This window comes from Nyctibius grandis, chromosome 5 (assembly GCF_013368605.1).
Source record: "Nyctibius grandis isolate bNycGra1 chromosome 5, bNycGra1.pri, whole genome shotgun sequence".
Taxonomy (NCBI): Eukaryota; Metazoa; Chordata; class Aves; order Nyctibiiformes; family Nyctibiidae; genus Nyctibius; species Nyctibius grandis.
In genome coordinates this window covers 69,521,007-69,533,167 of record NC_090662.1, presented here as the reverse complement: position 1 = coordinate 69,533,167, position 12,161 = coordinate 69,521,007, and the positions used below count along the sequence as shown (strand labels likewise).

Sequence of the window (12,161 nt, the reverse complement as noted above, 5' to 3'; positions counted from 1 at the left end):
AGTCCTACATAATTGTTCTAGGGCATGAAAAAGCTGTAGGAAGAGAATTTGGAGAAGAGGGTTTTTTCATAATTATGGTATCACAGGGAAAGCAACAACAGAGAAAAGCTAATCTCTCCTTTTAACTCACACTGATTTTCAGAACTGAAAAGCATACGCAGAAGACCTCCCTGTGGATTTTCTTCACGGTTTTGCTATGGATCCTGGTTCTATGTATACACAACTTTTCTCCTTTCTTTCATATGTGCAACGTACATTTAATGTTTTGTCACAACTCACTTTGGTCTTGCACTTTTTTCTTTTTATTTTCTTTTTTTTTTTTCATTGGAGATTATGTTTGGCTAGTGACGTTGCTGACTGCTGCCCATTCTGGAAAAGTATTCAGCTGGAAGAGTCTAATTCCCCAAGTATTGATTGCCACCATGACAACAGCCAGACCAATCAGATTTACACCCAGGCCAGCTTTCACCTGCAAAAGCAAAAGGCATCAGAGCATGATCAATGACAACTTGATCAAAAACAATTAACATGGAAAAAAGAAGGCAGTAGGGTGTATGTATGTATGTATATTGGCTTATATATAGTGTGATAAATTATGTGTACTGATTTCTAGAGCCAAAAAAAACACAGTGAGTATTATGTATCAGAGTGTACATTGTGGGAGTATTCAGGAGTAATAGTCAAAGGTTGATGTAGCTCATTGGAAAACTGCTCAGTTTGTCACTTGAACTTCTCAGTCAGATAATCAGAATGGGGAGTTACACCACAAATAGCAGGGTAGTAACCACATGACTTACTGTGGAGCTATGTGATAAACCTAATTTCTCATGCTCTCCTGTGCTTGTCTTAACAGGTCAATGCAAAGGATTGTGTACTCCTGTTCTTTGATACCTCTTTAGATCATTAGATTCATAAAAAATAAAGATGAGAAATGTGCGTATCCTACAGCAAATATGTGGACATTCTTAACCTGACAGCTCCGTCACATAACAGTAGTGCAGACCAATATGATTTTATATTAGCACCAATATCATCATTATCATTATTTGCTGCTGGATGTGGGGACAAGGTGTTGAAGTTGCATAAAGCATGGGAGGATATACCCAATCTCAAGACTCACCATATCTTTAATCTGGCAGTGCCCATAACTGAAGACAATGGCATTTGGAGGATTCCCCACTGGCAGCATGACCGCAAATGAGATACACATGGTGACAGGAATCAGGGTGTATAAAGGGTTGATAAGCAGGGTTTCTGACTGGAAGGAGAGAGGGAGAGAGGTGTTTCACTTTAACCAATAAAAGCCGCTGTTCATAAATAGGATGAAAGGACCCTCTCTGCTTTACATGATGAAAACAGATTGTGTGAAACTCCCCTCCTTGGTTTCTAAACCTAAGTATGGAATTTGGTTTTGTTTGTTTTGTAGAGTATGGTAGTGCTATGATTTGGAGCTGGTCATGCTCCAGGGATTTCTTTTCAGACATTTCACACTGAAGGAGGGTGGAGGTTGTTACTATTAGGCCTTCTTTGCTCTATCCACCTACTTGTTCTTTGTGTCATTCTGTGTTGTGTCTTCTGGACCTTAATGCTGACTGCCACTTCAGTCTTATCCAAAAGAAGTCACAACAGGTTGGCACAAAGAACTTACTTCCTTCAGTTGCTGAAGATACTGAGACCTTGTCTGTATCTTCCTGAACGGTGGTTAAGGAAACTAGATGTTCATGGTCCAAACTTGCATGATGGTGTCCTGATTTCAGCTAGGATAGAGTTAATTTTCTTCCTAGTAGCTGCTATAATACTGTGTTTTGGATTTAGGATGAGAATAATGTTGATAACACACTGATGTTTTAGTTATTGCTGAGCAGTGCTTACACAGAGCCAAGGCCTTTTCTGCTTCTCACACCATCCCACCAGCGAGGAGGCTGGGGGTGCACAAGACATTGGGAGAGGACACAGCCGGGACAGCTGACCCCAACTGACCAAAGGGATGTTCCATACCATATGATGTCATGCTCGGCATATAAAGCTGAGGGAAGAAGGACGGGGGGGATGTTCAGAGTGATGGCATTTGTCTTCCCAAGTAACCGTTACGTGTGATGGAGTCCTGCTTTCCTGGAGATGGCTGAACACCTGCCTGCCGATGGCAAGTAGTGAATGAATTCCTTGTTTTGCTTTGCTTGTGTGTGTGACTTTTGCCTTACCTGTTAAACTGTCTTTATCTCAACCCACGAGTTTTCTCACTTTTACTCCTCTGATTCTCTCCCCCATCCCACCAGGGGGGAGTGAGCGAGCAGCTGTGTGGTGCTTAGTTGCCAGCTGGGGTAAAACCACAAGGAAGGCAGTAATGACAGAATATTCTTTACAGTGGTCTAAAGAATTGTTCTTCCACTGCAGCCTTCAGTGGTGGTGAAATTTTGCATTTTTCATTTACATTGCTATGGTTTAGTTTTATGTCAGAGGGAAAGGGAAGGGTATTCACAAGGATAACTTCATTTTGGAGAGGGAAGTGTCTCCGGGTTACTTTTACACTCAAAAAAAGAGAGACTGCCTTAAGATGTCAGTTCAGACTACTAAAAGTAGATTGCTGCTCTAAATTTCACTTTAGGAGAGTCTCTTTCTGTGTGGAACAGAGGTAAATTTGAACCCATAAGCCATACAAACATAATTACTTATTTTCATCTGACCATATCTTCATATTACCTCAGAGCTGTTCACATAATGTACTTTGGAACAATCCCATAGAATTGTTATAATAGGGAAACATGACCTGTGTTCTGCTTCACATTACATAAAAGAAAAGAAATAAGACAGTTTTCTGTAACTGCTGCCCAATATAGAATGAAATTTGTATGTCTTTCCTCTGCCTTTGTCACCAGTCTCCTGATTTTTTTCCATCCCTTGCAAACATCTCTGCTTTCCATGTTGGATGATAGTACGCTTACCAGGTCACCCTCTTGAACACATTTAAATCTGATATAAAATTCACTACTACAGTCTTTTCTTACAAGTAATGAGTGGGTGACTACTAACTAATGAACAACACATTTAAAATAATATTGATAAGAGTATCTCAAGCTTTATGTGGACTTCACCTATCTTGTTGATTGCATCGTCACCTTTACTTGTCCTTAAACTATGATTGCCTCAGCGCGGGAGCTATGTTTTCACTTTGTCTGAGAGGTATTGAATAAATTTCTTGGTGCTAAAATATGCTTTTGGCTGCCCAAGTTTATTATTTTTCCTAAACCCGAGACTGCAGAACAGTAGCTTGGGAACCGAGGCTGGGTTTCATGCAATCAGAGTGCCAATATCCTGACATCCTGAAGCATTCCTACAGGCCTGTCAGGAAACAACAGACTGAAAATGTCATTGTTTTTACTCACCAGGCTGCATAAAATAGGCAGAAAGATGGTTATGGTTGCTGGATTGCTAACAAACTCTGTTACCAGGGACACCAAAATGCAGGCCAGCAGAGTTACAGCCCAGTAGGGAAGGCTACTCAGGGAGAGCATTTGGCGTCCAATCCATGTAGAGAGGCCAGAGGTCTGGCGAAAGGACAGAAGCACAAGAATGAGTAAATACTTAGTATGTCCGTAAAACAGATTATTCTCTTTGGGGCAGTTTGCATCAGAGAATCCCACCAGCAAATAAACAAAGTTCAGGTCAATGCTTTCTGCATTTCGTTTTGTTCAGTAAACTGGATTTCACTGCAGTGCCTAATGAATAGTTGTCCACAGTAACAGAGAGATACATTTAGTGGTTATTAACATTAAAAAGGCACAAAGACTGATCCCTCTTTCTTCAACATGTGGAGTATTGCAAATTGGTGATGAAGGATTACACAGTCTGGGTAGAATTCATTTTGAGATTAAAATACACAAATTTAGTTGTCTACATGTAGGAATCTATAGGAGACCTAGGTTTGTATTCATGAATTATACTGAGTGTAGATATAGTCGGTAGAGCCTAGAGTATGATTTGTCCAGTCAGTGCTAGGAGCTTGATTCAGTTGCCAAAAAGAGGAGCATCCATGGCAGATGCTTACACAATTGACTTGAGCCCTAACCATCTTTTTGTTAGCTAGATATCTATTCACTAAGTGCAGGGAGTAGGGACTCCTGTACCTACAGGAAGTTGAAAGTACCCACATTGTAAATCCAGAGTGGGGAGCATACAAAGGGATAAAATTGCAGTTCATAATTTTTTTAGGAAGAGGATAAAATCTAAATCAGTACCTTGCATCCAGCTGCTAAGGCATAACCTCCTCCAACCAACACTACAATCTCCCAGGGCATGGTCTTCTGGAAGTCCTTCCAGGTAATGATGGGATCCAGTGAGTTAATGTCTGTTGACTTTTCACCATCTCCTATATCAAAATAAAGCAAATGTGTGACCAGCATTACACTGGCCTTTTTGCAAAGATCTTCACGTTTTTCACACTAGTAGGAATAATGTAACGTCTATGGGAGTTATCTTGAGAACTGTCTGTGAGAGGTGAAGAAGAAACATGTAGCCTGTTTCTCTGGTTAGCTTGACCTCAGAAAATGCAGCATATTAGTTCCAAATGTCCTAACTTCCCCTTGGCTGCTCTGTTGATGTGAATAGTTATAAACCCCTGTGTTTCATTCTATAGCTTTTTGAAGGACTGTGTACTCTATTGTGTATATGCATGTGCAAATTATCTGTAGACTACAAAGATGGAGTCACAATGGGATTATTTTCTCAAAGATGGGCATTTTCTCTCTCCAGTAGGCCATGAAGCTTGATAAAGTGCATTTATGTCCCTAGGTTTTATCTGAGGACATTATTTTTTTAGATGCCTGAGTATTTTCTTGAAGTAGGAGTTAGAGAGTGTAATTTTTCCTAAATGCTGCATATATGTCAGTATAAAAAATAAACATATCTATGAACATTTGTAATCTCTACATAAGACTCTATGCAGACTCTGTTTTCATAAGTGACTGCTGAAAGCCTGTCACAGCAAACTAATCAATACCTCTGAGTGCTGCCCAAGTGGGAAAGTGAAACAACAATCATTATTATTATCGAGAAGACTGTGAGAGAAGCATTGCCCAAAATCGGAACTTTGTCTGACATTTACTGACCTCTTTTTTGCTTACTTGATCAATGATTTCTGCTGTATAAATGATGACTAAATTATTTACTAGAGCTTATCCTCAGCCAATTTTGCAAACATCTGCTTTATAGGACTCTATATGGAATTCCATCTCAATCTTTCCTAAAACTCCATCCTAAATTTTGATAACTCTGTAAACACAGACGAGATGGTGTCCTCAGATACAAGATCTGGATGAGACAGTATGAATTAAAGCAAGAAAAAAACAGAGGTTTGATGTAAGAAGGGCTGGTATCAGAGGAGAAACTGAAGCCTGACCTTTCACAATGAAAATATCGTTTTGGAAAGTTTTACAGGGAACAGAGAAGTATCATTAAAGGCACTGGAAAATGTGTCAGATCTCTTTCTTGCTGCATGCTCCTTACCTTTTTCCCTTTTTCCAAAACATGGCTTTTTTGCTGGAATGAGGAAAAGGAGAAAACCAAGAAATACAGAGACAGTGGCATCTGTCCGGTAACCTTTCCTAGGAAAGGAACAGTGAGGTTATCATAAAAACACACTAACAGAAACATTTCCAAACAAGGTACATGGCTCCAAGCAAATTGTTGTAGGTGAAGTTGTATTTCCACATCTGAAATCTCACTAACAATCTACTAGAAAAATATGTCTATGTATCAAGGGTACAGATTTTATTTTTATCCCATTTATTAAACTGACTCCAGTAGCCAACTTCAATCACTGCTCAACAGTTTTTAACACTCCAGTGAAAAAAAGCAATCCCTTTTGTTTTACAAATCTATTAACTAGGAGGTACAGAAAAATAGTGTTTACTAGAAGCAAGAAACACTAAACACATTCTGGGGAAAGCCAAACCCAAGTGATCCTTTAGAAATGAACTGTAGATTGATTTTAAATTAAATGTTTAAAACTCAGTTTGAAAAAGTAATTTGAGGAGTGCTGAACTCCAGAGATCCTCAGGAAATCGCAATATTAGAAATTGTTTTTCTGTCAAAATTAGGATGAAAAAATAAAATAATTTTATATAGCAGAAACTTAAAGAATATTTAAGTTCAAGTCACTTATTCTTTGATACGCATTGTATGTTATAGTTACTTTTAATATAATTTCTTTCAACATTAATTAAAATGAAAAATTATTTGCTTCAGTCACCATTCTGTGTAATATTTAATTGAAATGGACATTTTCTTGATGAAATTTATCTTCACAAAAATACACATTTTGTCAACAATTATTCTTCCAAAACAAAATTGAAAAACAACCCCCAGGTTTTAATTTGAATTATAATTGCAATCTATTCCAGTGATAGCTTCTATATGAATGCACTAAAATGTTTTAACTTCAGAATCTGACTCTCCTATTTTTTCACATTTGAAATATGTTTATTTTATTTTCTCTAGTTAATTTACTTTTATTACTGAGAAAGAATACAATTTGCCACCATGTGGACAGATGCAGTTTAAAAAGCAAAAATCCTAATTTTTGAATAAATACTTAATTTTTTACCACCTTGTTAAAAAATCGGCTGATGATGTTTTATGGCCAAAAAATATTGCAGAAAGTCAGAAGATGCAAGGCCATATTCCTCTGCAGTTGTTTAAGGAATTTCACTTACTTCTCAAAAAGAGATGACCATCCTGATACAAAACCAGGCTCACGAGTAAACCAAAGCAAGGTCATCAGAATGAAGAAAAATCCAGTCACCATCTCAGGATAGCTAGAAATAAAAAGAAAAAACGAAAAGCTAGGAATTCAATCCAAGGTCTGTCTGAAAACCCCAGAGCAAATTCCACAAGAAATAACAAAGTAGAAATTGGTTCCAATGAAAAGGGTAAAAAACATATGGAAAACAGAAAGGAAGATTAGTTTGAATTAAAGAATTCTACATTTGGCTCCCCCCTGAGAACCATCTAAACCCAGTAAAAAATAGGCTAAAAATATCAGTCTGTATTTGCAATTCAATCATTCATGGACAAGACCTGAAGGAAATTATTTGTAAATGCTTGTTTTGTATTTGCATTATTATCTGATTAAGTGTGGTAACAAGGTAAAGCTCATGTTACTATCCCACTTTCTGTTGCATATTTTAAAAGTGTCTAAACCATTAGAGCAAACGACGATATAGATTAGCACAAATATTTTAAGCATGTGGAATAAGTATAAGATTAAAGGTGACTTGAGGATACTGAGTAGATAGATGTAGGATAGATTTAAATTAGTATGGTTTCATATTTAGGTACAGTAACAATGGTCCAGATTCAGAGTTCATCATATTCAGCAAGTTGATCTGTCAAAATTTTGGTTAAACACCACAAAAATGTTTTGGGAAGAATGGATTTTATGAGGTTTCATTCCTTTTGAAAAATGAAAATTCTGCAAAATGATCTTTTCAAGAGAGATTTCTTGCCACCATAAATAAAGATTATGGGAAACTGAGAGGGCTGGATATCTCATGATGTGGGAGATTGCTGCAAAGCCTTTGCTAACAGTGAACTTCTATCCATGAAAATAAGTATGTGACTGAATTGGGAAGGGGGGGTCCTTTAATGATTTAGTTCAAAGGTAGAGACAAACCTTGACTCAGATGACCTTTGGACCCTGATATAAACCTGAATATTACCTTTTATTTCCTCTTTCTTTAGAAATAAATAAATGAGTAAATAAATGCATGCTTGTAACAAAGCCTTTGATTTTAGTTATTTTTGCATTTAGTTCTACTCCTATCCTGGAACAGAGGAGAAAGAGCTGACAGTTTAGGAATCATCTACATGCGCCAAAGGCACCACGGAGGGCACTATGAAAGGATGGTCCTGCCTAGAGAGGCAAATTCCTGAGGAATGCAGGTCCATTTTACCTAACATTTCCCAGTTTCTTATATTCTTCTTGAATTCGTCTCTCTGACATTTCTTCCCGTTTGGTCTTCTTCTTCTTGCTCACAGAACAGGTCTCTCTGAAACTGAGGTAGATAGCACAGTAAAATTAGACAAGGGCATCGAGTGAAAAAAAAAGTCATAAAAATAACAGCAATGAGGCAAACTGAAAATTCCAGTTGTCAGAGGCTGTTGGAAGAAGATATGACTGGGGCAAGGCCTGATGGCAATGGGAAGGGAAATTATTGCTTGTAATCTTTGCATAGACTAGTTTCCAGATCTTCTGAGAATCAATCCTAGACATAGTAGGAAGGTCCCCAGGGTGCTCAGACTAATACTGACTGGTATCACTGAGCTGTCCTGAGCTGTATCTGGGCTCCCTTTGTGTAGGCTTCCTCAAACACCTGGCAGTGGCAGTGGCCAACCTCCAAAGGCTATGGCTAATTTCTATCATCACATGGAAATACTGTGACAGAGGCCAGCTATCAATAGATTTTTTAATGGGGGAACTGTATGCTTTTCAGTCGGATCAGGGGTATCCAAAACATATGGGGCCCAGTCTGGCTTTTAAGCCCAGCTTTGACTTGAATATTCAGGTTTCACTAAGAGTAAAGGGTGAAAGCTGTGCTGTGGGTCCCAATACCTTTCATCACCTATCTGCTTCTACTAATATTAGCTGTTTCTAAACCAGGCACAACAGTGTAGCGCTGAATTGCCTCTGCCACACAGGTCAAGGCAATCAGCCTAATGATTTGTCCTCGTGAAAAATGCCTGTACTTCTGCCAGGGACATACAAGCACAAGCACATTTCATAGCCAAATACATTTAAACCTGCTATACATTTGTATGAAAATTAGGTGAAGTCTTTTGTTTCCAGATTGCCTTCATACTATAACAAAGCCTGGACATTCCTGCTTGAAATTAAGATACTTGCAAGCTCACTTTAACCTTTTCCTTTTCTTCTTTCCATTACTTTGCTGTGCTTTGAGCCACAGATCTCTGCTTTTCCTCTCCAGCTGTACCCTCTGTTACACAGAGGTGTCTGAGGTGGGTTGAGAAACCTCTGCAGCTAAGCCAGTCTAAAATAGGCTGCAGCAGCCCAGACTTCAGTGACTGAAGTACCATGGGAGCACAATGGCCTGCTTTTATAGTTCCTGCTATTTTAATATCTCATTTGATACCCTACTAGAGATCCATGCCATAGCACTGGCCAAACCATGGACTACGATCTCCCTCCATGTGTCTGTTTATGGCCAGATTCTCAAAGGAACTTGCATAGCTCAAGATGCAGGCAGGCTCTATCTGGTTAATAAAAAGTCTTACACAGGCTTTTCATTTCAGTTGTAAATGGGTGAGACATATGTGACACGTTTTTAGCCACTTCTCACTGCACTGCACCTATAAGTATTTAAATTCCCTTTCAAACCTTGCTGTTGGACTCCACTAAAATCCACCAGCAGTAATGCAGCTGCTGGAAGAGAAGAGCTATATGGTTTATAACGGCCAGTTCTATAGTAACGATTCTACCCTTAGCTCTGCTTTGCTGGCAAAAATTGTTTGGTGGGTCCATTATTCCTCCCCTTTGACCTGGTCTAGAGCCTAAAAAGCAAGTCTGACGTGTTGCTCCAACTGAGCCAAGTAAGAACAGATTCATGACACTGGGCTTCCTATGAAAAGAACATGAAAATTACGGGAATTCAGTAAACATTTATGCACAGGCATTAAGCAGCTGTTTCAACATGTTACAAGTGTTTCTAGGCTTAGGAGGATGTAAAGGCAGAGTATTGTAGCCAAGCTCCTACCATAATACGTTCTTTAATGAACTACAGTGAACAGGAGTCAGAGATTAAGGAGGTTTGGAATCAACCAGTACTTTCCAAAAAGTCGATAATGCTTTAGTCTCTGGCATTATTTAGAACAACTTTAATCAGCATGAGATCTTGGAAGCAATGTGGAATTTCAATTATATTTATTTTTTAAAAAAGTAAGGTGATTGAGGGTCATGTTAGGGCCTGTTTCCTCTCAAGATTGAAAAAAAAAAAAAGATTTATTTTAGCCTTTTAATTTGGAACTACAAGGCTCAGGAGACTGACTGAGAGAAGGACATGGAGCTATTCACCTCTAAACTACCTTTTCAAATCTAGTCAAGGTCAGCAGCAAGCAGAAGTCATTATCATTTTATTCGTTGTCTTAGGTGAAATAAATTTGTGATGTCAGTTCAGCTTACTTTTAAGAGTAAACTAAATCAAATTAAGGCCGTTTTAATTCTGAGTAAATGTGTCTGCACCACAATTTAATGCAGATTAACTAATCCACTCTAAATGCACACATTTAGTCAATTTTCATTAACTTTGCTGAGTGCCTCTGCAAAGAGAATACGTGGTACAAATGAACTAGAAGACTGAGTCTTGTACTTATTTGGGGGCTAAGGGACTTATTGGTATCAAAAGGTATTTGTCTTTTAGGCTGTGAGTCCTTTCCACTTTAAAGAGAATATGGAGTCTGTTTACCTTTAATTTTATCTGGTCTTACATTAATTTCATTGAGCTGGGGACAGATCTGAGAAGTGACTTGTTAACTTGCAGTTATTTTTCTATTAATCTTTTAAGATGTTCTTTTCCAAAAGCACTTTTAACAAGATCTTTCATCCACAACGGGATCCTCATGGTCATGAGTCAAAAAATCAGTTGAATGCATCGTAAGGATTTCCATCAGGAATACCTAGGCACTTCACTCTCAAGCAGCAATACTGTAGACTGCTAAGCAATAAGATTTCCTCTGGTAATTGTTCTAGCAAGAAGGAGGAAGTTGTGCCTTAGTTTTTGTCATTTTCAACTGGAAACATCTTTATGAGACATGTTCTAGAGGAGCCACAGATGCCCTGCTTTCAGAATCCATGCGTCTTGAACAACCTGCACTCACTTGCAACCCAAGAACAGCCAATGCATCCAGAACCAAGTCAGAACCAACATGATGAGGGAGATGGGGAAACTGAACAAAAACCAGGTTCCAAAATTCACCACTTCAGCATTTGGGTAGTGGCTGTAAAGGGAAAAAAAGAATGCACAAGAAGTTAGAACAGTAAAAGGACAGGCACCTCCAGTATGCATAGATGCACACACATATATATGTATATATATTTGTCATGGCATGATAGAAAAATTGCATTAGTATGTATTTGGAACAGGTGCATAACATGTGCATAGTGAAACCAATTGTCAAAGAATGTCAATCATTGACCTCACCTGACCAACAGATGAGCCATATAGCACTTCACACCTTTAAGACCAGACGATCTGGATTGTCTAGCCAGCTTCAAAAATCCTTAGAGTTACCAGGAGTGAAATTCTGTCCCTACCTGTGGTTTTTGTTAAAGCCCTTTTTAGTGTCAGCAGACTTAAGAATTATTTCACCCAGAATCCCTTTGTATGTCTTATCGGGGACTGCACAAATAATTACTATAGTCTGCTGGGCTCTGAGAAAGATGTCTGATATGTGCATTTGATGGAACTGTCATAACAGCAAAATCTTTGGAAATTCTGTAAAATCCAAGTCCTTGAGTTAAGGATGGCTTCCGAGATTAGTCGTCTTTGCTAGCACCATTTCAGGGAGAGAAATGAAGGATACCATGGCAGCAGTGGCAGCAGTAGATGATCAGAATCAGGTTTGAGCTTGGATGCATATCTGTGCATGAGAAGAAGTACCACCAGTGTTCTGAGAGAGGTAACATTCATGTATTTGAGAGCCCTGGACATATATTATAATTGAAATACTTAGCTGTTCAGAGAGCTGCTTCCCATCTTCTCTGAAGCAAAGGTGTAAGGCCACATTTCTAAGTTTGTTTATTTTTGCACTACATGTTGAGCAGCCCAAGTATCACTAGTGATGCCTCTAAGTTCACCATAAGAACTCACTTTCTAAGAACCCATAGAACACCTTGAAGTTGATTTTATGACATTTCTTCTTTTGTGAGTATTTCTCTCTGTCTTCTTTGCTATATCTTCATGGCATTAGTGTTTACTTTTCCAGGGTGCCTGTTGCCTTCATGATAAACAGTTTGTAAAATCAAAAGAAGTTGCTGAAGAAACTTAAATGTTACCACATGCTGAGAAATTTTTATTTTGCATGGGAGAAAGACATGGATATGTATTAACTTAAACTCCCTGTTTCAACCATCAACCATAGTAATAACATTA

General features: G+C 38.4%; 1 protein-coding gene across 1 annotated transcript in view; it reads right to left on the bottom strand.

Annotated features, from left to right (window-relative positions):
• Positions 1-331: 331 nt before the first annotated feature.
• SLC13A4 (solute carrier family 13 member 4) overlaps positions 332-12,161 on the bottom strand; it is a 29,144-nt gene continuing 17,314 nt past the window's right edge. The window contains exons 9-16 of the mRNA XM_068401156.1: positions 10,888-11,007; positions 7,950-8,051; positions 6,711-6,812; positions 5,503-5,600; positions 4,236-4,366; positions 3,384-3,545; positions 1,121-1,258; positions 332-469 (exon numbers count right to left, since the gene is read on the bottom strand). Of these exons, the coding sequence (XP_068257257.1) occupies positions 332-469; positions 1,121-1,258; positions 3,384-3,545; positions 4,236-4,366; positions 5,503-5,600; positions 6,711-6,812; positions 7,950-8,051; positions 10,888-11,007 (991 nt within the window). The remainder of the gene's footprint in view (positions 470-1,120; positions 1,259-3,383; positions 3,546-4,235; positions 4,367-5,502; positions 5,601-6,710; positions 6,813-7,949; positions 8,052-10,887; positions 11,008-12,161) is intronic.